The sequence below is a fragment of the Dermacentor andersoni genome, chromosome 2 (assembly GCF_023375885.2).
Source record: "Dermacentor andersoni chromosome 2, qqDerAnde1_hic_scaffold, whole genome shotgun sequence".
In the NCBI taxonomy this organism is placed as follows: Eukaryota; Metazoa; Arthropoda; class Arachnida; order Ixodida; family Ixodidae; genus Dermacentor; species Dermacentor andersoni.
This window is the reverse complement of record NC_092815.1, coordinates 231,257,994-231,282,394: the sequence shown is the minus strand read 5'-3', so window position 1 is coordinate 231,282,394 and position 24,401 is coordinate 231,257,994. Positions and strand designations below refer to the sequence as shown.

Below are 24,401 nucleotides of genomic sequence, written 5' to 3'. Positions count from 1 at the left end.
GCTGAAAACGATGCAACCGACGGGTACGAGTTGTCATATAGCGCGACGGGCTTTCGTGTCGACAGCACCGACAATATCAGCGTGCCGACCGTGATAGCTTGACCGAACCCTATGTGATCAGCCGTCGAACCGACAACGCGATAGCTGCAGCTCATTCACTTGTACCTATAATTATTCGCGCTCAAAATGCGTCGACATGCTTTCGAATTTGAAATGCACGAACTTCAGTCCTCTCAAGCCGTGCACGTGAAGTTTGAGTCAATGTTGATCCGACCGAAGTTTGGGTTAGGCCTGACCCCGTCGAGTTCATGCATGCGCTGCCGATGGAGCTGGCCTTAAAAAGTAAGCAGTCAGGACGAAGGAAACCGCTTTTGTAGTTAGGTTGCGGCCCTATAGCGATTTGATTACTCTTCACTTCGCACGGCACGTACACAATAAGCGGCAAGTGGCGACACAGCGCTGTGCCAACATCTTGTACTTTGGTCACCGTTCCCAAACGCAGCCGGTCGCATTCCCATAAATGGTGGGTCTGTGTGTGTTGTTATGCTGACATTTCTTAATTCCAAAGAACCATTGTTTACCTCTGCGTCAAACAGGAAAGAAGAGACAGTGCATTCGATACAGCAGCATAAACTCGCTCAGTTGCCAACGGTGTCAGCGATGGCATCGCCTTTTTGCGAGAGAACTACTCGGCATATAAGTGGGGACTTACGGCCGAGCACAGTCTCTAATAATACTTTATAGCACGCGCAAACTGTAAGTATGATGAAGTTAAACAAAACCGAGAATCAGTAGTAACAGCCCGTAATATATATGTATCTGGATCACAGTTGCAGTTGTTTAAGGGACTCGACCGCTTATACTGACTCATCTGTATGTTTTGCTATGTTTTGAGATTATTTCACATCAGTGATGCGCCGTTTCTACAATAACTGAAGCCAACAGCGATCTGAAGCTGTAGAGGTAAACAAATGCACCGCTTTGGCAAATCCCATGTGGAAGGCTGTGCTCGAAGGCTTCTTGAATGTGTAAAAGGAATAAAAAAAGCGATGTGCAAGCGCAGACATCAGTGACAACGAACTCAAGGCAGCCGTGTCAGCAGACGGAACTTAGCGTGCCTTTATCGGCCGCGCTGCGACCACAACAGCGCACTCGGGCCTGTTCACCCGCTTTACTCGATGGGTGAACGACATGCTGTCCCAGAGAAACCATAAATAATTAATCGCGATTTACGAACCGCACAACCAACGCACACTCAACATGGGCGCAGGTACTGTGGGGTTCTCTCACCCGTACTCTTGGGACAAAGGAACGACAACACAGTAGTGCAAACAATCACAAGGGCATTTATTGCACCTTTCATAGATCAATGCCTGCTAGCCGAGTTGCTATACACAAAACATGCCGATGGGCGCGCGACAAATCTAGAAGTCCGATTCACCGCGACCGGATATAGCGAGCGAATATGTTCGGCCCATGCTGGATCCCAACGCCTGGTCGTTCGCGCGTACAGTCACGCGAGACGGTCTCGCAGAAGCATGGATCAGCGCACGCGTGGCACGTCCGCGCTGCTTGCCGTCCCGAACCAAAGAGAGCCCCTTATCTTACCGGCACCCCCAAGTAACCCTGCCGTGAGGCGGCGCTAGCAGCGCAAAACTCGCGCCATCTCTCGCACTGCGCCTCAACCACTCCGACCGCCGCGGGCGCCAGGCCACGCGGTGAAGCCGCACTGCAGAAGGCAGGAGCTATGCGGGAAAACAAGATATCAGGGGACGCGTGAGAGTCACGCATCCCCACAGTACACAAATCAACCGGCAAAATCCCGACAACCTTCCAAAACGTTTCCAGTGGCGTGCGTCAGGGGGCAGCACAGGAACATGAAAGAGGCGGATTGCTACGAATGGGTGGATGTCTGATTTTCCTTCATTAATCATTATAGAACTACACTACATGAGGTCACTGGCAGAGCACCATGTGAAATGTTCATGAAAAGGATGTTCAAGACACCTTTGGATTTTCTTCGGCCAAGTTTACACACTTCAGTCGTGCTGAGATAGCTTAAGCACAAGCTGCATGCCAACCAAGGGCGCCATTCTTCTCCATTGCCAAATGTGGGAAACAATGTACTTGTGAAGAACTTCCGTAAAGGCCCGCCGTGGGTACCTGCACATGTCGTGAGCAACACAGGTCAGTCAGCAGCTACTGTATGTCTCAGTGATGGCACTGTCTGGCATAAACATGGTGACAGCCTACGTCTTCAACGCGAAGATGTCCTCGCGCCAACTACGGGACCATTGGAGCCTGAATCTCCTCCAACACCAGACATTGATAACTGTCCAACAACTGTGTGCAATATTCATCCAGCTGTTTCTGCAAACTCGGAGCCAGCCATGAATGAGACTGGTGGCACAGAAGAGACTGCTGTGAACTGTCACAACTCGGTATACAGCATGCCTCAGTTGCAAAGAAGCACCAGAAGCTGCAAGCCAGTATAGCGCTACTCCCCATAATGTTTCTCTTGGATGATCTAAGGGGCGAGGACTGTTACGGTTTCGCTTTAGATGGCTGTCCGTTGCATGGCAGCACTTGCGCACCCATGTAAAGGTGGAGAAAATAAACAGCACAGGATCAGTTGCAAGCACAATCTAGAGTGTACATACAGTCGTGCTGCAGTATATGTCGTTGGTTTCTGTTCGTCGGGCATAACGATAGACAGCAACCGCAGAGTTGGTCCGCCTTTCGGAACTGCTCGGCTACACTCGTAATAAGCATGCTAGTAGCCTCTGTGCTGAACGAGTAACCCACTAGACTCCAGTTCTGTCGAAGCAGCCAAGTCCTTAATTAGCCATGACTGTGGGTCGTTCTCTGGGAGCGTAATACCTTGCAGGATGATTTTCAGCTTGTCAAACAGTGGATCACGAGGTTGCTCCTCAATCAGACGTTCTATATTCTTCAGGATAGTGACATCGTCTGTTACAGACTGAGGGGAAACTGTTTTGAACATGATGTGTTGCTCAGGCTCGTGGCTGTTAATTGGGAACAGCATTTCAAGTAGAGTCTGGCTTGGGTTGTCTGGACCGTTCAAGAGAGCTCTGCTAAGGCATCTCCTGGAATGTTGGCAGGTCCCCTTCTTTTTTTGATCGTGCAGTTAAGACCTTGCAGCCTAAGGAACCAGCACTTGACTCTTGGTGAGGCTTGATCTATAGAAACATCCATGACAGAGAAGAATGGTCACAATGAATTTCAAATTTTGTGAATTCAAGGTAAGCTCTGAATTTATCGACTGGCCAGGCCACTGCCAGGCACTCCCATTCCTGACAGTGTACTGTTTTTCTGCCTTGGTGAGGGCCCTGCTTATAAATGACGCAGGTCTCAATTCCTCAGGGTTTGTCTAGAATAGCACAGCTGCTATTCCAGTACCACTGGCATCCATCTCAACCACAAAGGGCTGGTTGAGATCAAGGAGGTTCACCATAGCATCATGGGAAGGGATTCTTTCAGTCTCTGGGAGGGTTGCTGGTTGGTCCACTGCCAAGGTGCATCTTTCTTCAAAAGACTGGTGACGGGGCAGGCGGTGAGATAAAATCGAGGTGTAAAGCTTTGATAATACCCCGCTATACCAAGGAAGGCTTGCAGTTGTTTGACTGTTGCTGGTAGAGGGTAGTGCAACACAGCAAGCACTTTGCCTTCATTGGGTCAACACTGCCCGCGTGAAATCGTATGTCCAAAGAACTTGAGTGAATGGTGACAGAGTTGGATCTTGTCTGGATTAAAGGTGAGACCTGCTGCTCTGACCCATTGTAGTACACATTGAATGTGTACCATGTGTTTGTCCTGAGTGTCTAAATAAACCAGGATGTCGTCAAGGAACGCCATTGCAAGTTTGTGATTTACACCATCCAAAACACTGTCCATCAATGTTTGAAGTTCGCTAGCCTGCCTGCCACTCCGAAGGGCATCCTAGTGAATTCGAAAGTGCCCTGGTAGAAAATAAATCTGGTCTTCGGTATATCCTGTTTGCACACTGGGATTGGAAAAAACCTTTGAAATTATCAAAACCTGAAAACCATTGTGCCTGACCCAGGTGTGCCAAGAGCCACTTGATCCTGGGCAAGGGATGAGCAAGTACGTTTGTCTGGCTATTCAGTTGCCAGCAATTGATGGATAGGCGGAAGCCAGAAAACTTTCTTACAACCAAAACAGAAGCATTGATCCACTGGCTGGTGCTCGGGTATGAGTTCTTGTTCTAAGAGATCACGGATGCAGATATCCATAATGATCTACTTTTTCGCATTGACTGGGTGAAGCTTGCAACGTGCAGGTATGCTGTCCCCAGTGTCAATTTGATGTTCAGCTAATGTTGTGCACCCGAGGGTAGTTGTAATAATAGGGCTGCAGATCTCAAGCACTTGCGCCAGACGTGGGTCTACTGCAACGGGGGTGTTCGCCTAGCAGAAGGGTCACTAGCTATAGGTTGTAGCGCTAGGCTTAAAACAGGTCGGCGCTATATCGTAACAGGGAAGCAAGCACTTCTCGTCGTCGTCTTCTTTTGCACAAGCACACCAGCACCATGCCCACTGCCCAGTGCCTTCAGTACAATCACTCCCCACCGAAAGAGTAGCCATCCTGGCGACCTAAGGACAGGGGAACACAGGGGGGTCATGGCACTGCTTGAGCCGGGAGACGTGGACAATTTCCTGGCCCCGACGACGCTGGTCGGAAGGCGTTTCAATTGGCTCGATGAGGTAGTTGACCGCGGATGTTTGTTTCAGTACCCGATAAGGACCGTGGTACTTGGAGAGCAGCTTGGAGGAAAGGCCTGGAGGAGTAGAGGGCACCCACAACCAGACCAGCGAGCCAGGCGCAAAGCACGTAGCCGTAGTGGATGAATCGTGGCGAAGCTTTTGGCGCCACTGGTCCTGGGATGTGAACGAACGAGCGAGCTGGCGACCTTCTTCGGCGTAAGCAGCTGCTCTAGAAACAGTCGTCCACTCCGAGGCATCTGGCCGGTAAGGTAGAATCGTGTCCATAGTGCATGAAGGTTCGTGTCCGTAAAGGAGAAAGAAAGGGGAGAACCCAGTGGTGCTTTGCGTGGCGGTATTGTAAGCGTAGGTGACGAAAGGTAGAATGCGATCCCAATTCGAGTGGTCAGATGAAGCATACATGGCCATCATGTCACCAAGGGTGCGGTTGAAACGTTCTGTCATCCCATTAGTTTGAGGATGATATGCCGTGGTAGTGCGGTGAATGATGCGACACTCCTTTAGCAATGCTGCAATGACGTCTGAGAGGAAAACGCGACCGCGGTCGCTCAGTAATTCGCGAGGTGCTCCATGGCGTAAAATCAGGTTTTGAAGGATAAAACTGGCGACGTCTTTTGCTGTGGCAGATGCTAGGGCTGAAGTTTCAGCGTACTGCGTGAGGTGGTCGATAGCAACAATAACCCATCGGTTGCCGCTTGGAGTGTTGGGAAGCAGACCGTATAAGTCAATGCCGACGCGGTCGAACGCGCGCACGGGGCATGGTAAAGGTTTCAAGGGGCCGGTGGCATGTTGAGGTGGCGTCTTGCGTCATTGGCATAGGTGGCATGACCAGACATACTGGCGAACGAAACGGTACATACCGCGCCAGTAGTACCGAAGCTGGAGGCAAGAGTATGTCTTTAATACACCAGCGTGGCCGCATTGTGGGTCGTCGTGGAATGTGGCGCAGATGTCGAAGCGGAGGTGTCGGGGTATAACAAGCAACCACTTACGGCCGCTGGAATTGTAGTTGCGGCGGTACAGCAGGTTATCTCGAATGATGAAGTGCGTGGCTTGGCGACGAAGCGTCCGAGAGGTCGGTGCTGGCGACTGGCTGGACAGGAAGTCAATAAGCGAAGAGATATATGGGTCTTTGCGCTGCTCTGACGGCATGTCGGAAATGTTGAGGGCGAAGGCACCGCAGGTAGAAATAGACGAGTGGACCGGACCAGAGGGCAGGGATGACCGGGATAGAGCGTCTGCGTCTGAATGCTTTCGGTCTGAGCGATAAACAACGCGGATGTCGTACTCTTGTAGGCGCAATGCCCAACGGGCAAGCCGACCAGTTGGATCTTTTAGTGAAGATAACCAGCATAGAACATGATGGTCGGTCACGATGTCAAATGGACGCCCGTACACATAAGGACGGAATTTGCCGATAGCCCAAATGATGGCCAGACATTCCTTCTCAGTAACCGAGTAGTTCGCCTCGGCTTTGGTAAGGGTGCGGCTGGCATACGCGACGACGTACTCTTCGAATCCATCCTTGTGTTGTGCAAGAACAGCGCCGAGCCCGACACCACTAGCGTCCGTATGGATCTCAGTTGGAGCAGAGGGATCGAAGTGTCGCAGTACTGGAGGCGAGGTGAGAACGCTTCGCAGTTCTTGGAATGTGTCGTCGCACGCCGAGGACCAGGCTGATAGGTCAGAACTGCCGGTGAGAAGCTGCGTCAAGGGGGCAATGATAGAGGCAAAGTTACGGATGAAGCGTCGGAAATATGAGCACAGGCCGATGAAGCTGCGAAGCTCTTTCATGGTGGTTGGTTTAGGGAACTCGGATGCGGCGCTAAGTTTTGTGGGGTCCGGAAGGATACCGTCTTTTGACACTACATGGCCGAGAATAGTAAGCGTACGAGCGCCGAAGTGGCATTTCTGCAAATTTAGTTGCAGTCCTGCAGTGGAGAGGCACGCAAGTACTTGCTCGAGGCGGTTGAGGTGCAACGCAAAGTCGGTGGAAAAAACCACAATGTCATCCAAATAGCAGAGGCACGTTTTCCACTTCAGCCCTCGAAGAATGGCGTCCATCATTCGCTCGAAAGTGGCAGGCGCGTTGCAGAGGCCGAACGGCATGACAGTAAATTCATATAGCCCATCAGGCGTTACGAAGGCTGTCTTTTGACGATCGGCCTCTGCCATTGGCACTTGCCAGTAGCCGGAGCGCAAATCCAGCGAGGAAAAGAATTCCGCTCCCTGCAGACAGTCCAAGGCATCGTCGATGCGCGGCAGAGGATAGACATCTTTGCGCGTTATTCGGTTAAGGCGGCGATAGTCGACGCAGAACCGAATGGAGCCATCTTTTTTTTTAACGAGGACAACAGGAGATGCCCAGGGACTGTTAGAGGGCTGGATGATGCCACGCTCCAGCATGTCGTCAACGTGCTGGTCGATGATACGGCGTTCAGCAGCAGACACACGATACGGACGCTGGCGCAATGGTGTTTGTGGACCGGTGTCTATACGGTGAACGACTGCGGACACTCGGCCCAAGGATGGTTGGTCAATGTCAAATGAGGAACGAAAGCGTTGGAGGAGCTTGATAATTTCTGTGTGCTGCGCAGGTGTGAGTTCTGCGTCGACAGCACGAGCGAAGACGTCTACAGGGGCATCAGTCGCGGCGGGAGGAGTGACGGAACAAATCGGAAGTGATGCCGTATCACCAAACATGGTGGCCAGGAGAACGCTATCGAAAGCTTCAGCGGTACCCAGGCACTCGCCGCGGAGTAGGGATGATGGGCAGGCGGACGGATTGCACACGTAAAGGGCAGCAGAACCGTCGCAAAAAGTGACGACAGCAAACGGAAGCAGAAAGTTCCGGCGGCGCGCACAAGTGGCCGACGGTGTAAACAGAACAGATGAGTTTGCAGCAGAGTTACATGACACAGGAACCAGAGCGGCGGAGAAAGGTGCGATATCGATGTCAGAGGCGGCAACAACTTTAGGAGAAGAATGGTCGTCAGGGTCGAAGCACGGCACTGATAATGTAAGTTCGGCACGAGCGCAGTCGATAAGTGCTTGATTGACAGATAGGAAATTCTATCCAAGAATAACGTCGTGTGACGAACGACATAGGACGACAAATTCTATAACATACATAACGTTTTGAATGACAACCCGGGCTGTGCACGACGCTGAAGGCTGAATGCGATGCGAGGTTGCCGTACGCAGAGAAAGAGAGGTAAGGGGAATGGTCACTTTGTTCAAATTGCGGCAAAGCTTCTCACTAATAATAGAAACGCCGGCTCCGGTGTCGATAAGTGCGTGTACAGTGACGCCGTCTACGGACAGTTCAATTTCGTTCGCCGGGTTAGAATGAGGCCTTGAAATGTTCGACGTAAACGCAGTTCTTGCCTCTGGAACTGCGAATGTTAGTTTTCCTCTCGGGCTGGGCTGGGTCGGCGAACCATCGGGGAAATGGATCGACGACGTGGGGAAGGTGACCGACGGGCATCGAAAGGGAGGCGACTGTAAGATGAATCCGGAGGAAGGCTAGATGGGTCCTGACGCGGAAGTCGAGCAGGCTTGTAGCTTGAGGCGCCCCCACTGTCAGGTAAACGGGGGCTGCGACGGCGGCAGAATTGTGCTACGTGGCCCGGAAGATGGCAGAAATAGCATATTGGCCGGTTGTCAGATGTACGCCACGGGTTGACGACAGGGGCTCCAGCGGCCGAGTAAGGGACGACCATCGGGCGTGAAGGTGGCGGCGGCACATGGAAGGTGCCAGTGGCCCGGTAGGCATCAGCAGCCGGAGGAGCGTAAGGCCGGGCGACAACGTCAGCGTACGTTAGCGGCCCAGCTGCAGGCTGCGGAGGAGGGGCAGATGGCAGCGCCGCGGCAACTTGGGTCTGAATGACGTGACGAAGTGAAGGAGCCAAGGTTGTTGATGGCTCAGGTGTGCTGTTCGCCAGAGAGAGTTGGCGGGCAACTTCTTGACGGATAAACTGCTTTATCTCCGGCATTACAGCAGAGATGTCGGCAGCGTCGCGGCCGAAATCCAATGGAGCTAGATCCGTGGTGTCCTGCTGAGCAGCGCGTGTTGATGCACGCTGTTTGCGCAGCTCGTCGTACTGCTGACATAGCTGTATGACTTCGGCAATCGTCCGCGGACTCTTCGCGACGAGCATCTGGAAGGCATGGTCATCGATGCCTTTCATGACGTGCTTGATCTTGTCAGCTTCGTCCATAGATGAGTTCACACGCTTGCATAGCGAGAGGACGTCTTCAATATAACTGGTGAAGGTCTCGTCCTGGCGTTGAGCTCGACCACGCAAGCGTTGCTCAGCGCGAAGCCGGCGAACGGCGGGACGGCCGAAGACCTCTGCCAAAGTCGCCGCGAAAGCCGACCAGGTGGTAAAATCGGCTTCATGATTGCGGAACCATAGGTTTGCCACGTCAGTCAAGTAAAAGATGACATTTGTGAGCTTGGCGTGGTCGTCCCACTTATTATAGGCGCTTACACGGTCATATTCGGCGAGCCAGTCTTCCACGTCGGGGTCATCTGTGCCGCTAAATATAGCCGGATCGCGCTGCCGGATCACGCCAGAACAGACGATGGTGGGGGGCACGGGAGCAGCAGCCTGGGACGGTCCTGGTTCATCCATTGCAACAGCTGGTGGTAGCGTTCGGCTGCGGAGTTCCAGGATGTAGAAGAGAAACCCAGCACCTCCACCAAATGCAACGGGGGTGTTCGCCTAGCAGAAGGGTCACTAGCTATAGGTTGTAGTGCTAGGCTTAAAACAGGTCCACGCTATATCGTAACAGGGAAGCAAGCACTTCTCGTCGTCTTCTTCTTTTGCACAAGCACACCAGCACCATGCCCACTGCCCAGTGCCTTCAGTACACTACATTCACCTGAGCCTGCAAAGCGAGCAGGATCATTGGAGGTTGGGACTTCAGAGTTCACCATAGGCTCAGGTTGCTTGGCAAAGATAGCTTGCTGGTCATAGGATTCTTCGCTGTCTAGCTCCTCTTTAACTTGCTTCTCTCCTTTGACGAAGGGTACCGTGCTCTGCCGTTCAGTTCCAATTGTCCAGCCTCCAAGTGCAATAAGGAGTGATATCCCGGTCACTGCCAGGAAATCCCTCCGGAGTGCGATGTCTCTATAGAGAGTGAGCACACACAGAAAACACTGCTGCCGGGAGCGGACCTTGCATCGGAGTGAAGTAGTAGATTGGGACCAGCCCATGGCCAGGCGAACCATGCGTACCTCTCTTTTATGGCTGGCCCTCGTGGCTTCAGCAGCCGCGGTCGCTTGCTGTCCCAGAAAGATGACAATGTACCCCAATGTCCAAGAGTGCCTGGAATGTCTTTGCTCTGATAAAGATGTCGAGAAAGGGTTCCTTTCTGCCAACAGTGGCGACAACCTGGAGGACGCTGTTGGAGGTACCCGCCGGCATAGCATCTACCAACTCATGTTTCCCCAGTACTGACTCTGGTCATTTAGCCCACAGGTGCCTTGGACAACGGTACTGCAACCACCTGGGTGGCATATTTTGCCTACCCGTTGCGCATTAGCGGGCAACATGGCTGACCCCTCCGCAGCACTAACAGTGGACTTTAATGTCTTGGGTCACTGCCAACAAGCGGCCGGTTGCGGGGCATGGGAGATTGGCTGCGTCAGTGTGGGCACAGTGGAGGCGGGATGAATGTGATCACAGAGATAGGACAGTTGGACAGCTGTGGAGTGTAGTGGCCAGTGGTATGCCAAAAACATTGTGGTAGTTGTAGTAGTGCCTACAGTGGCAGCCCTGTGTGGTCAGATTACTAGATCTCTTGCAACCTGATTTGTTGGTAGTGGCAGTGGTTTTTACTTCCTTCGCCATCATGCTCTTTCCATCAAGCCATCCACCACCGTCGCGAGCTCCTTCAAGGTTGTAAACGTTGACTGTTTTGCGAGGCACTTGTAACTGTGGGTGCATTTGGCGGAGAACCCGCTGCACCTCTTCTTCTGCTGGTACGGTTTCGCCAATGTGGTCGTAGTATGCCGATAGCACATAGATGAACACCTTCAGGTTCTCTTCTGGGTGCATGGTGCATTGTTGGAGCTCTTCCTTCAGGCTGTGTTTAAAATGGATTGAAGTGAACCTCACACAGAACACTTGCGTGAATTATTCCCATGTGGTGAAAATGCCAGTGAAGCACCACCACAGCTTAGTGCTGCCCTCCAAGGTAGCCAGCACCACATTAGTGAGCCTTTTGGCTGAGTCGATTCCCAACACGAGGCAAAAGTTCTCTAAACATTTGAGGAATACCTCCGGCAACTGTAAGTGGTTAAAACCCGAGAACTTCGGTGGCTCTGTGGCGATGTATGGCATGGAAATCACAACAGGTGGCTGTGACACTTGCACCCGCATCCCTAAGTCTATCAGCACAGTAGTCACTGTAGCTGTCATCACTCGTTGCTGCAGCAGAGAGACAACCTGTTCAAGCCGGATAGGTGATCCATCTATCTGGTTGACCAGCTATTGCACAACTTCCTCCAGAACATTTACGCTATCCATTTCGATCCCAGACGAGCCACCACTTGTCAGGGACGAAACGTGCACACAGCGTCTCAAACACTCTTTGTCCTTCTCCTGATTTGTGTTGATGCTGATGATGATGATGATGATGATGTCTTTCCTACTGGTGGCGCCATCTCTTGGCCTTGCAGTTGCTGTCTCCACCACACAGTCCTTTCAGGTGTCTGATCAGTGTTTCCGTTTTGTGAACACACAAACTCTTTCCCACAGCAGGCATATTGATACGTGTATTTGTTTATCTTTACCGGGTGACCACATTTCACTGCCTAACAAATGTTATCGCACAGCGCAGGATGCGCCTGCATGTATCGGAAGTTTCTGGAATGTTATCGATGGTTCCATCCACTGTCTGCCACCATGTATGTGCGGCGTGAATATTGTAGAACTTTGTGGAAGACACGCGGGCCCCAGGGATTACTCTGGGACATTCGACGACTGATGTTGTGGGGATGCGCGACTCGCGCGTCCCCTGATATGTTGTTTTCCCGCATAGCTCCCATCTCCTGTAATCCGGCTTCGCCACGTGGCCTGATGCCCATGGCAGTCAGTCTGGTTTAAGCGTAGTACGAGAGATGGCATGAATGTTGCGCTGCTAACGCCACCTAACGGCGGGGTTACTTGGGCGCGGGAAGGAGAAGGCGCTTCCTCTTTGGTTCGGGGATGGCAAGCAGCACGGATGTGCTGCGCATGCGCCGATCCATGCTTCTGCGAGACCGTCTCGCGGAGGCTCGTTCGAACGCGCCACCGTTCACGTGACCATACGCGCGAATGACCAGGCGTTGGGATCCAGCATGGGGCGAACATATTCTCTTGCTATCCGGTCGCAGTGAGTCCGACTTCTGCAATTTGTCGCGCACCCATCGGCATGTTTTGGGAATAGCAACTCGGCTAGCAGGCATTGATCTATGAAAGGTGCAATAAATGCCCTTGTAATTGTTTGCACTACTGTGTTGTCGTTCCTTTGTCCCAAGAGCACGGGTGAGAACCCCACAATGTATAAAAGCCAACAAGCTTGACCCGCTGATCAGATTTTCGATGATTTCCGACTGTGTTCGCCACTTTTGTTTAGCTTCGAGTGTAGCCTGTTTTTGTGGGCACAGGTTCGCCCAATAAAGTTTTGCCATTCACAGTTTTGTAGCTGTGTCCTCCACCGTCACTACCATGTGTCAATATAACTCAGCTTAGGGCCCATCGCACACAGCGAAGCCAAAGACAGGCAGAAAAGCAACAGACACGTAAATTCGACACTACACCAGACTATGCTGACTATGCCGACCAACTGCTGGCCACCCATTCTTCACTTGGGACTATATTCTTGACACGCGTGGTGACTGCACGGTCTCCATTATCTGCCATGTTGACTCTCTGATTGGCTATCGAGAGGTTACATGTTTTAAAATTTCTACAGGAAGTGAAAGCTTTGCAAAATGCAATTTTGCATTTTCATCAAGATGAGGAAACATGATGTGGCGCTGCAAATTGTATCGAAGATTAACGAAGACTAACGAAGATTGTTAGGCATAACTTTCAGAGACAGGAAAAGAGCAGTGTGGATCAGTGAGCAAACAGAGACACCCGATATTCTAATTGACATTAAGAGAAAGAAATGGCGCTGGACAGGGCATGTAATGTGTAGGTTAGATAACCAGTGGACCATTAGGGTTACGGAATGGGTGCCAAGGGAAGAGAAACGAAGTCGAGGACCGGCAGAAGACTAGGTGGGGGGATGAAATTAAGAAATTCGCAGGTGCTAGCTGGAATCGGTTGGCAGAGGACAGGGGTAATTGGAGATCGCAGGGAGAGGCCTTCATCCTGCATTCGACAAAACATAGGATGATGATGATGAATTTTTTCTGGTCCTTGGCAGGGGTATTGAGACGTTAGCACTTTAAAAATAAAGTGAAGTGTAGTGTGCATGAGCCCGTGCAATGCATCTACAATTTCCCGAATATGTGGTGGTGGTCCAAGCTAGCTGTTATTTCAGCTTGCTGATTGATTGAAGGATTATCCCATGAGGAGCATCACAGGCAGGGCAGTTTCGTAAACATCAATTTGCTGTTGCGTGACATTGCGCTGGGCTGCCATTGCAGAGATTTTCCACCATAATTTGTGGTGTGACAAGCTGCATGAAATATGTATGCTAATGAGGAGCCATGTGCAATGACGGCCGAAAGTCATATGTATCGCCACATTTTCCCCTTCGTTTGGAGCCATGAAAATATTTTGTTCATAAAACATGCTCATAGCCTTTTCATCGCTCTCAGGTGGTGTTTGCATATGGGTTTAAGCCATCATTTTTTTAAGAACACATTTATTTGGAGGAAGATTGGTTGAACATTACAAACCTTCTGTGACTTGTTGCACTTCTCACTCCTCTGTTTGTATTGTTGTGAGGGTACCAGGCCAACGCCAGGAGACATAGAGTCGCAGGCACGAGACGGTAGGCAACTGTGTAGAATAGCAGGCAGAGGACAGTAAGCAACGGTGTGTGGCAGGATGCGGTGCGGCGGGACAAAACGCAGACTGTGTGTGTGTGTGTGCATGCACCGAGGATTTCCCGAAATAAAGAATGTACTTGGCATTGTAATCAAGATTAACGACTTTTCACATTATCATAGGCTATGACAACGGTGGCTTTTTAATTTATAGAAAGAAATGTATGCAAGGCGGCTCCTTGAAGTTTTATCTTGCGGTGTGAGTAAGCAGTGAAGTGTGCAAGATATGGCAGCGCCGGCGCTTGCATCGCACAAGAGACTACCTGCGGTGCGCAAAACATTATCGGTGATATTAGGCTGTTCTCAGCCAGCCGAGTTGGGCTGAGTCACTTGCGTTTCACGAGATAGCAATAACGCACCCTAGAACATGTACTCATCACCACATGGTTGGTCGTGTAGGCTGCGTCAAGGTATAAAAAACAAGCACTTTGGCACCAATATACGATGACTCATTCTGTTTCTCTGGGACATACATCCTGGCAATGAAGCAGACGATGGCTTGTATGTTGCAGACTACAAAAGTGAGAATTGTTTTCGACAGAATAATTGTACACCTTGAACTAGCTCCTTTATTTGTACTCAGGAGGGAAACTGTTTTGCTTTATCGAGAAGGTTAAGTTCACTGCCTACGTTACAATTTGTCTGGTGAATTGTCAAATTTGCGTCATGTTAAGAAAGCAAATCAGGGCCATCAGTGTCTTTTTGTACACTTCACACCTATAGAAAAATGACACAATGTCTAGAATAGAGCCCTTGGACTGTTCCGTTCATGTGCGCATACTCCTATTAAGTCAGAGAAAAGTCCGTAAACTATGTAAAGTAATTGTTGCAGAGAGCCAGTTGTGTTCTTTTTTTCTCTCGAGTCTGCAAGGCACCTTTGCGCCGGCACTTGCAGCAAGAATGCAGTAGGAACAGGCTGAGCGTTATTGTGGTTGCTGTTTCCATCAGGTCCGAAGTGACCGTGTCAATGCACAGCCTGTTCTTAACGCATGCTTCCCGCCAGTGTTCTCTCATCATGGCTTTGCCGTCAGCTTCCCCGCCATCAAACCCACCGTCCCTGCAGATGTGCTGCCACGGCACGTTTGCCGCTAGCATGGATGCGCAGCCTACATAGGTCAGCTGCAGAATTTTGTTTACGTGACCTCGGCGTTTCTGACGTGGCATCATCATTATTTCTAGCACAGCAATGGGCATTGAGATTAAGTGTGCTTGGTTAAAACACTTGTGCAACAGTAAAACGTTTTAGACTTTCCAAAAGCTACAGCACGACCGTTTGATTGTGGCACTACACAGTAACAAAGTTGGGGGTGCGATTATTATGCAGAGGAAAACAAAAATCCAAATCTTGAAGAACATAGTTGGGGGTGCATTTATTATACAAGTGCATTAATTAGTATGTACGGTAGTTTCGTGACTCGCATTGTGCCACTGGTGGTTGTTCACTGTCACTACAATGTCACAATATGGCTTAGATCTGTTTCATGGGTGGATAAATAGGAGGAAATAGCTTGGCTTCACATTCCCCATTCAAATTCATGTGAAACTCCAAAATATTCTCATTGCACAGCTGCTTGTGTGAAATTCGCTTCACTTTATAGGAAAGGTAAATTGGAGTTGCTGTTGAAAGTAGTTTTTAGATTTTTTTTATTGGAAATTGCCAGAAATTGGCATCAGAAACATTGAAGCACTATGTTTACAACGCTGTTAGATGATACCAAAAACAAAAATTTCAACTCTATAAATTTTTTAGAAAGTTATAGCAGAAGTTTTGCTCTGACACTAGTGCTGTAAACGTGGTGAACAGTGCAGACGACTGAACAGGGGCACTGACTATCAAATTACTGTATTTTTAAGAGCAAAAGACACTTGTTGCTCTCTTGTAATGCACACTTCAAAAATTTCACTTGCACTCCGGTCACGATACTACTACTTTACTATGTGCACTATGCAAAGTTGTATTATCACAAGTACGCAAACAACATTTATGAATATGCATCAACTGCCAGAAGGGAGCACATGCCTCAGTGCACCATCTTTTGCGTTTTTCGACATAGAAATGAACTATCTTAGGCTATTAGTTTTGACATCAAGTAAGTTTTCACAAATTTTACTTTTCAGTTCTCTTGGGCTGCTCTCACACATTTACAAACTGTTTCTTCTTGGTTTCTTTTTTACATTCTGTTAAATTGTTGTTTTCTGTGCCCTCTGCGACTTTGTTTCTTAATTAGTACTTCAGTTTTCACTGTGCTTTGCTTCTGGCCAACCAAGCAACTTATATATGGCATTGGGCTCTTGTGTCATCACTTGTCATCTCTGCCTCATATAACTGTACAGCTGGATTAAAGATTAGTTGGTATTCAATTGACATGTCTTGCTGGTATATCTCTTGTTGCATTGTCTGCTCGGTTCACTATGATTAATGTAAACCAGCTATCCCAGTCTTGAACTCTTGCACCATTGCTATATCTCAAACCATTCTTATAATACAGTCGACTCTCATTACACGGACCCTGATAATCCGACAAAAAATGGCCGTTTTATTCGAAGTCCATAATATTCAATACGCCTCACTTCTGAAGCTTTGTTCGCTATGTGTAACAACGTTATTGCAAAGAGTGAGTGATGAACGTCCAAAGTAAAAAACAATTTAAAAAATGTCGCAGTTTCACTCGAGAGGTGAAACATCGATTAAGATAGGAAATTAGTAAACAGCTATGTGAAGTAAGGATAGTAGTTTTATCGGCCGTATAAAGTTGTAAACATTCACCTTCTAACTAAATTAACAAGCACGGTGTCATGCACGCCGCACAGGTAAACATGAGTACATCTCGTTCGATGGCCATGGAAAGTTGCTGTCAAAATCTTGGAGAGAACAGCGCAGTAGCAGCAGCGAGCGAATTAACCTTCGTGCTGTCTCTCGCTTCAACGCAAACTAAACATTGAAAGCACGGCGCATAAGGAGCTACCAGCACTACGTGCAGTTTGTACACATCGCAGATCGCTTCCAAGATATGACGCCCGTGCGGGTGTGCACTTTGTCCACATCGCAGATCGCTTTCAAGACATGGCGGCCACGCCTTAAGTAGCAGCTGCCGGAGTAGAACTCCCCTCTCCCTTGGCTCCCCCTCTTGCCTTGCGCGCGAAAGAAGACAGCATGCTTCCACCCCGCCTTTTTCCCTCGCGCATGTGATATGGAGCCACAATTGTCGGCTGACCCTCGCAAGTCAGTTGTCAGCCCATATCAACATGGCAAAAGTCTGTTTTATACTCCCCATCTTTACAAAAATTGCCACTAATTTCGTCCGCTGTAGCAACTAGTGCATTGTAGCGCGGTCCATTAAAGGCGAACTTCGTTGCAATAATAAAATAGGTAGAAGTTGAAATGTTACCCTTTATGTATGAAAGTCTGTTGTACACAGGTCTGTTGTAACGATCGCAGACTGTGCATCAGTTTTGTCTACATTGGGTGTCCTGATAGAAGTGAATGCAGAATTCTGTGTGTGATCTTTTTTTTTTTTTTTTTTGCTGTTTTGTACTAACAGAATTGAAAGCCCAATTCTGCATGTTATTAAATTTTTGTTTTTTGTTCTTGCAGTATCTTAAAAACAAAGTCTCATAAAGGTAACTCCACTGTTCAAGGAATAAAATATTCACATGTACGTACATGTACATGTGCTGGGAAACGCAATAGAATCTTGTTCTTATGTTTTGAAAAATAACTCGAGAAAGAACCTACTGTTCTGGGAAATGCATGAACCAAAGTCTAAAAAATTTGGCAGACTTAACTGTATTGGACATCTGCGTAATGTGAAGTGTTGCGCGAATTGTTGCAGCACAAGATGCTGAGGCACGCCATGCTGGTGAGGCCCCAGTGGCCCAAGACGCTTGTTGTTGCTTTTGCAGTTTACGTTTGCCCTCCTCGAATTCGGCCTGAATCAGAAGCTTCTCCAGGCAGGGCATTTTGGCAGGGACGTGCCCATTCTGTGAGGGTCATTGCAGCACAAGATGCCAATGCATGTCAAGCTGGTGCAACCCAAGACATGCTTTGTCGTTTTCCTATTGCAAAGTGTTTTAAGACGGCAACAGGAAACCAAAACAAAATCAAGTTAGTGGGTGACAGCAGAAAACAATGCTGCCAGAATGAAACAATGCTTGCTTGTTGCCATCTGGAGCAGGGAACGACAGTGTGTTTGGGTTATCGCTCAATGTGTCACCTTTTAAGAGCATGCAGTATGCTTTCAATGGCATTACGCCACATGCGCTGCGAAACAGATAGATTAAGATGTATATTGCCATGGGGTTGGCAACTATAGCGCTGAATTCAACTTGCAAAGACCCACTAAAAGATTTGCTGGTACCAGAAAAGGAAACTGTGTGCATTCCGACATTTTCGCTTGACACGAGAAAGTGAGTACTGTGGGGAAGCTGCCTTGGTGGGTGCCTATCATTCTCGATTGTGCATGCCTCCCGCCTTTTCTTGTTCACATGGGACTTAGAGGCTAGAAAATTTATCATGAAATAGCATTTTGACGATGAATTGAACATTGGTGCCAAAAGGTTGTGTTTTCTGGGAGCATATTAATGGCTAATAAAGAAGTGTAACGGTATTTGGTCAATTTTTGTGTTCTCTATGGCAAATGTTAGTGCTAGAATATTGTATGAAACAGGATCGTATCAATGAGGTTCTTTGGTTCCGAGCAAAACTGTCCATAAAGTGAGTCGTCCATGGTACGAGTCCTAGGTGATAATGAAAAACAAGAAAACTGCATTAAGAAAAGAACTCTGTAGTTGCTTTCGCACATAAAGGTGCATGACAGCATTAAAATTTGATAAAAAAATCAGGTAAACGGAAGGTTGTTGTTGTGCATATTTGCAAATAGTGCACTGGATGGACAGGATGGCACGGATACACAGTTTCAGAGGCAATGAGTGGTGGCGCCTTCTCATTTGGCAACGTCTTCTGTGCCCAGGGCTGTATGCAAGCACCAGGAGGTTCTGCAATACGAGCTGGAACGGAAGAAGAGCCTGTACGCATCCAGGGAGTCACAACGAGCAGAAATTGTGAGTCTGCCAAAGGCCTTTACAGTGGAGCTGTTAGAACCATGCTGGGTTTCTCTTGACGCTCGCAGAGTATAAAAATGGCGTCGCGTGCATCAAAAAAAATTCACCGAGCAGGGGGTGAGGAAGCTGAGAGAGAGAGTAAAAGCAGAGTATAAAAATAGCATCGCATAGCATAGTGACGCGGCGAGGGTGGGTAGAGCCTAGCGGGGGAGAAGGAGCGATGCGGTGGGGACACAGGTGGTGTGACGTCATTGCTGTCCTATAAAAACCCGCGCGTGCGCTTCGGCAGATTTCAAGGAGTACATGACGTCGGAGCTAGCGTGCATCAGAGCCAAGGCGCGGCGGTTGCCGCTGCGTCGCTTTGGGGCAGTGTCTGGCACACAACGCCGACGCATATGGCATCTCAATAAATCACTTCTGTTGCGGCAGGCACCTCAAATAGCACGCCGTCCCAGCCAAAACCCTTGACAGAGGAAGACGGCATGGGTTTATCTGAAGCCTTAACTTGCCCCAGCTCCGCTGGTCCCTGGTGTTTGCGATAGCGAACGCATGACTAAGTCTGTGGTTCAGCACTACTTTACTGGCCTTCCCGCAGCCCGACTGGTCTCTGGTGTTTGCGATAGCAGAGCCACGCATGGTTTTTAATGCGATTAGCATTCTTTGCCTACTTCAGCCATTTTGAGCCTATCTATCTATCTTCTTGCACTGACTCAGTGGCCAAAGTTGTCTGCCAGCATGGGCCAGTAGGTTTGTGCTCGTGGTTGGGATGCTGTCGTGGTTGTTTCAGGGCTGCCCTTTGTTTCCTGATTTTAATGTCGTCATGCCGTCGTCCTCACGTCTTCTACGCTGACCCTGCGAGCCAACTTGGGTCACCATGTAGGTTCTCATTGTCGTGATGCCATTGTGGGATTGAATGCACAAATCATTTCTTTCATAAGAGCTCCTTGCCATTGGCCGGCTGCATTCTTTATTAATATGCCTTGCATCTAGACTGGCTGAAATTTTACCTTAGGGACAATTTTAGTGTAAGAAGGTTTTGTGAATTCAGACCATGGTTACTACATCGTCATCATTCCAATTTCGTCATTCGATTCTCGTCATGCTGTCATCATCGGCCCATCTTCATTATACAGTCATAATGCATTTGTTACACCATTGTCGTGATGCTGTCGGCGTTGTTCCGTCGTCGTCATTCTAACTTCATCATCTGACTTCATCATCTGACTTTCGTGTTGCCATCGTCGTTTCGTCATTGTTGTTGCACAGCCCGCTATGGTGGTGTAGTGGTTATGGCATTGCGCAACTAAGTTCGAGGGCAGAGGATCTAATCCCGGTCATGGCGGACGCATTTCGATGGGGGTGAAATGCTGAAACGCCTGTGTACCGTGCATTGGGCGCACGGTAAAGAACCCCAGGGGGTCAAAATTAACCCGAAGTCCCCCACTATGGCGTGCCTCTTAATTAAATTGTGGTTTTGGCAAATAAAACCCCCAACCCCAGAATTTTATTATCAATGGCGGGCTAAGAGAAATGTTGGTCGGAGGTGCTGCCACGTGATTTGGCATGCTGCTGAGAACCTTGTCGGAGCGCGGTATGTTCGAATTAACCGTCGCAAATGTTTGTGTATTCGAACTACCGGGCAATTTTACCCATCAGAATGCACATACCTTTGATGGGACCACAGCGTCAACTCGAATAAACCAGAAGATTGAATTAAGCGTGTTTGAGTTAACGAGGTTCAACTCTACCTGGCTATGGTGAACTATCGAGCCTCGGCAAAAGTGCAGCTAAACAATACATTTTTTTCTCACTAAATTGCATTATTTTGTGCAATTTAATATGCAATTATGTACATAATTGACAAACACAAACTGTAACCAAGAGGTCCGGTGAAAATGCATGAAGCAGTGAAAAGGGTGAAGAAAGGAAGGTGGAGGCAGGCGCTTACTCAATAGTTCACGCCAATTTTCAAATCACTCGAAAGTGGAGGTGGAGGGGTGCTTGCTCGGTATATTACGGTAGCTGGGCAGAGCTGAGGTAATGTTGTGTGCCGTTGCTTGGAGATACTCAGATTATTTTTTGCGTTTCACCCAATTAGAAAATCAGTCTTAATTGTCTCAATATAATTAGATAAAAATTGTCACTGAAAGAATTGTAGTGCAGCATGAGAAACTCCTGATACAGGTTTCTGTTTCTCAATACATCCTACTTAAAAGTGTTTCTCCGAAGGTGAAAGAAGCCAGCAAATACGCGCCAAGAGCCTCGAGCAGCCAGTTGCGCGGCAGTATTCAGTCCAGCAGCATGGCATTTGCATATCTTTAAAGTTTGGCTCAAGTTACATGAAACACCCTGTACATTCCGCCCCCACACAGGAGAACCTCAGTGATACGATAGCGTTACATACAATTTCCCAGTGCAAACATTGGCAATCAAAAACAGAAAATGACCCAGTAGAGTTACTCTTATTTTTGTACCAGTTCATACGTTCCCGGAAAACACTATTTTTTGGCACCAACGTTCAGTACATGGCCAAACTGCGATAGCATGATACGTTTTCCGGACACTAGATCCCATATAAACAAGAAAATACACAAGGCACATGTGTTAGAGAACAGTATACAGCCGCCCGCCATGGCAGCTTCACCGCAACGTTCACACATCCGTCTCACGTGAAAACGCCGGCGCGCACTCAGGTTCTTATTCTGGCACCAACAAATCTCCAGGGTCATTGCATGGCGCATCCACAGCTATAGCCGCCAACCCTATTGCTATAAGTATCTTCGGCTATTTGTTCACAGTGCATGGTACCGTTGAAAGCGTACTGCATGCTTTTAATAGGCTATAACCCAAACGCGCTGCCGTTCCTTGCTGCAGACTGGAATCATATACATGTTGTGGCTGCTAGATCCCATATAAACTAGATAAGGCACAAAGCACGATTGAAAACAATAACTGCCTGCCGTATCAGGTTCCATGCAATATTCACCCGCCCGTCTCACGTGAGAACTCCGGTGCACACTCACTTTCTTATTCTGGTACGACCAAATCTCCTCTCTGGTTGTCGCATTCCGCATTCACAGCTATCGCCACAAAACCTGTTCCTATAACCATCTTCACCTATCTGTTTTACAGCGCGTGGGGCGTAATGGCATTGGTAGCTTGCTGCAAGCTTTTAGTAGGTGAAAATAAAAATGCGCCGCTGTTTCCTGCTGCAAGCAGTGCAATGTGAGAGTGGCATTTTGCTTCAGCGACATCCGGCACCACCCACCAGCTCAATTTCATTTCGGTTTCTCATCACTGCCTTAAAATGCTATGCAATAGGGAAACAAAAAAACATGCCTTGGACCACCAAAACCCCAGCACCTCAACGTGCCTCTTGTGCCTCATGTACGACGATTCGAGCAACACTTCACATTACGCAGGTGTCCACTACAATGGAGTCTGCCAAAGTTTTCTTGCATTTCGGATCATACGTTTTTTTTTTTTTTTTTTGGTTAGTACGTTGCTCCGTGAGTTTTTTCCACAATGCATGAATGAGGTTCTACTGTAGTAACCTTGGTGCACACAAAAGAGATGGTAATGCCAACAAAACTACTAACAAGGAGGAAGCTCCAGGTTGCCTTTAAGGTGCACAACATTTTTCCTTTTCACATTATTTTCCGCGGACAGTGCAACTGTCTTGCTGAAGGCAGAGACCATAACTGTTCCAGAGCACAAGCATGTGTGACACCATCTGGAAAGGCCAAGCTGTGTAGTGTCCTTCATGAGCATGAAGGTTACCTTTCTCAATTTCTCAGATTTCTCAGATTTTCTAATCCCGTGTGTCCCGCCTCTCAGGGAACAAGTTGCAAGGCGACCACTTCCTATGCAGTGCCGTCTGCTAGCCTACTGCTTTGTTTGATGTGAAGGATACATGGAAATCTAAGAATTCCCTGATTTTTGAATATGAATTCGTAGTATTGAGGTGGTGTTAAATTGCCATGGCAATTGAGAAACAATCATTATTCTGAAAAGCTTTGTTTTCTGAAGTTTGTAAGGCTACCAAAATTTCGAATACCATACCAGATCTTGGTCAATATTTCAAAACTGACATGTGCGCAATGCCACAAACATGGCCGCTGTGGAAAACAGGTTGTTTTCTCGTCCGTCACCTTGTTATCATGCGATAATAAAGCAACGCTTCTTTGTTTCTTCCGACGATTTTTAATGCTCCTTTGGTCGGACTGTGTGGAGAGCGATCTGCTGATGTGCTGTCCCACAACAGTGTCTTAGTAGAAGGGAAAGCTTCGCTTAGTACTGCCAGTGTGAAGATATTGTCAACACAGCATGAAACTTTATCCTTGGTCACTAACTCTTTAGTTAAGCAAAATGAAATTTCTTAATCAGTTAGTGTTTGGGTACATCATGCGCTTTTAGGGGGCTATGTTTGTAGCTATGTATGTTTCTATCTAACCGTTTTCCCGCCTACCGGGGTCACTGGGCAGTGTCTGGTCGAATGGGTAGCTCATCAGGCTGCTGTGCTGAGAGAACGGTTCGAAGCCAACTGTTGGACTAACTTGAGTCACTGATTATGTGGCAATGTGTACGTGTCTTCAACAAACCTATTTCACTCCGACATGGGTCACTGTAGATAGGGGACTGGGTAGGTACCGTTGTTTGAAGAAACCCTTTGGCACCGACTCAGAGCACTGGGTATGTGCCACTCTTGAATTAACCTCTCGCCAACTTGGGTCACTGAGTATGTGCCACTGAGTGTGTGGCAAGTGAGGGAACAATTCTCAGCATTTGCAGGCGCTCATGCACCACACTTCTTGTCTAAGAGGCCACTCGCAGATTTCTCAATAGCACCACCAGATGGCGCAGTGTGTCCAGAAAGAAACGCAAGAGAGGAGCCTGGTTGCCGCATTACATGTTTCTGAGCATTCGCACCCATCGGCATGCCATGCATTTCAGAGACCACACACAGGCTTCAATGCTGCTCCGTTAGATGGCACTGAGTGTTCTTAGGGAAGCGCGAAATGAGTCCTGCTGCAGTACATGGTGGAAATTCACTGTGTCGCTATTTGATTCAATTTTAAGGCATTACCATCAACAGTCATCGTCAGATAGATTTTGACAATTCTTTTTTTTTTTACGTTAAGTTCATTTTTTCAAATTGCCCGATAATTCTGGATTTCTTGCAGCCCTGTTCATACAATAAAAATCAGTCAGTGACTGTACTTGTTTGTATAAAAGGTAGAATTTGAATATAATGAAATTTCAATACAGTCAAACCCACTTATAATGATTCCAGATATAACAATCTGTTGGTTATAATGACCACATTTCAGTCCATTTACGATTTCCTGACCTTGCCTATTGAAACTGCTTCCAGATATAACGAATGTTTTTTAAATCACTGTGCTCTTACAATGAACGCTTCTAAGCACGGAAGCGTGACCAAACTGGGCGCACGACAGCGTACGCCCCGCTCTAGTCCAACCGCGATGATAATATGGCCTTCAAGATGCAGTAGCTCGCCGATT

General features: G+C 48.3%; 1 protein-coding gene across 3 annotated transcripts in view; it reads left to right on the top strand.

Moving 5' to 3' along the window:
* Positions 1-24,401, top strand: part of LOC126539959 (sorting nexin-4-like) — a 77,070-nt gene that overhangs the window by 24,469 nt on the left and 28,200 nt on the right. For all 3 annotated transcript variants that reach the window (XM_055075747.2, XM_050186785.3, XM_050186786.1), the window contains one exon: positions 18,786-18,876. In XM_055075747.2, coding sequence (XP_054931722.1) covers positions 18,786-18,876 — 91 coding nt within the window. The remainder of the gene's footprint in view (positions 1-18,785; positions 18,877-24,401) is intronic.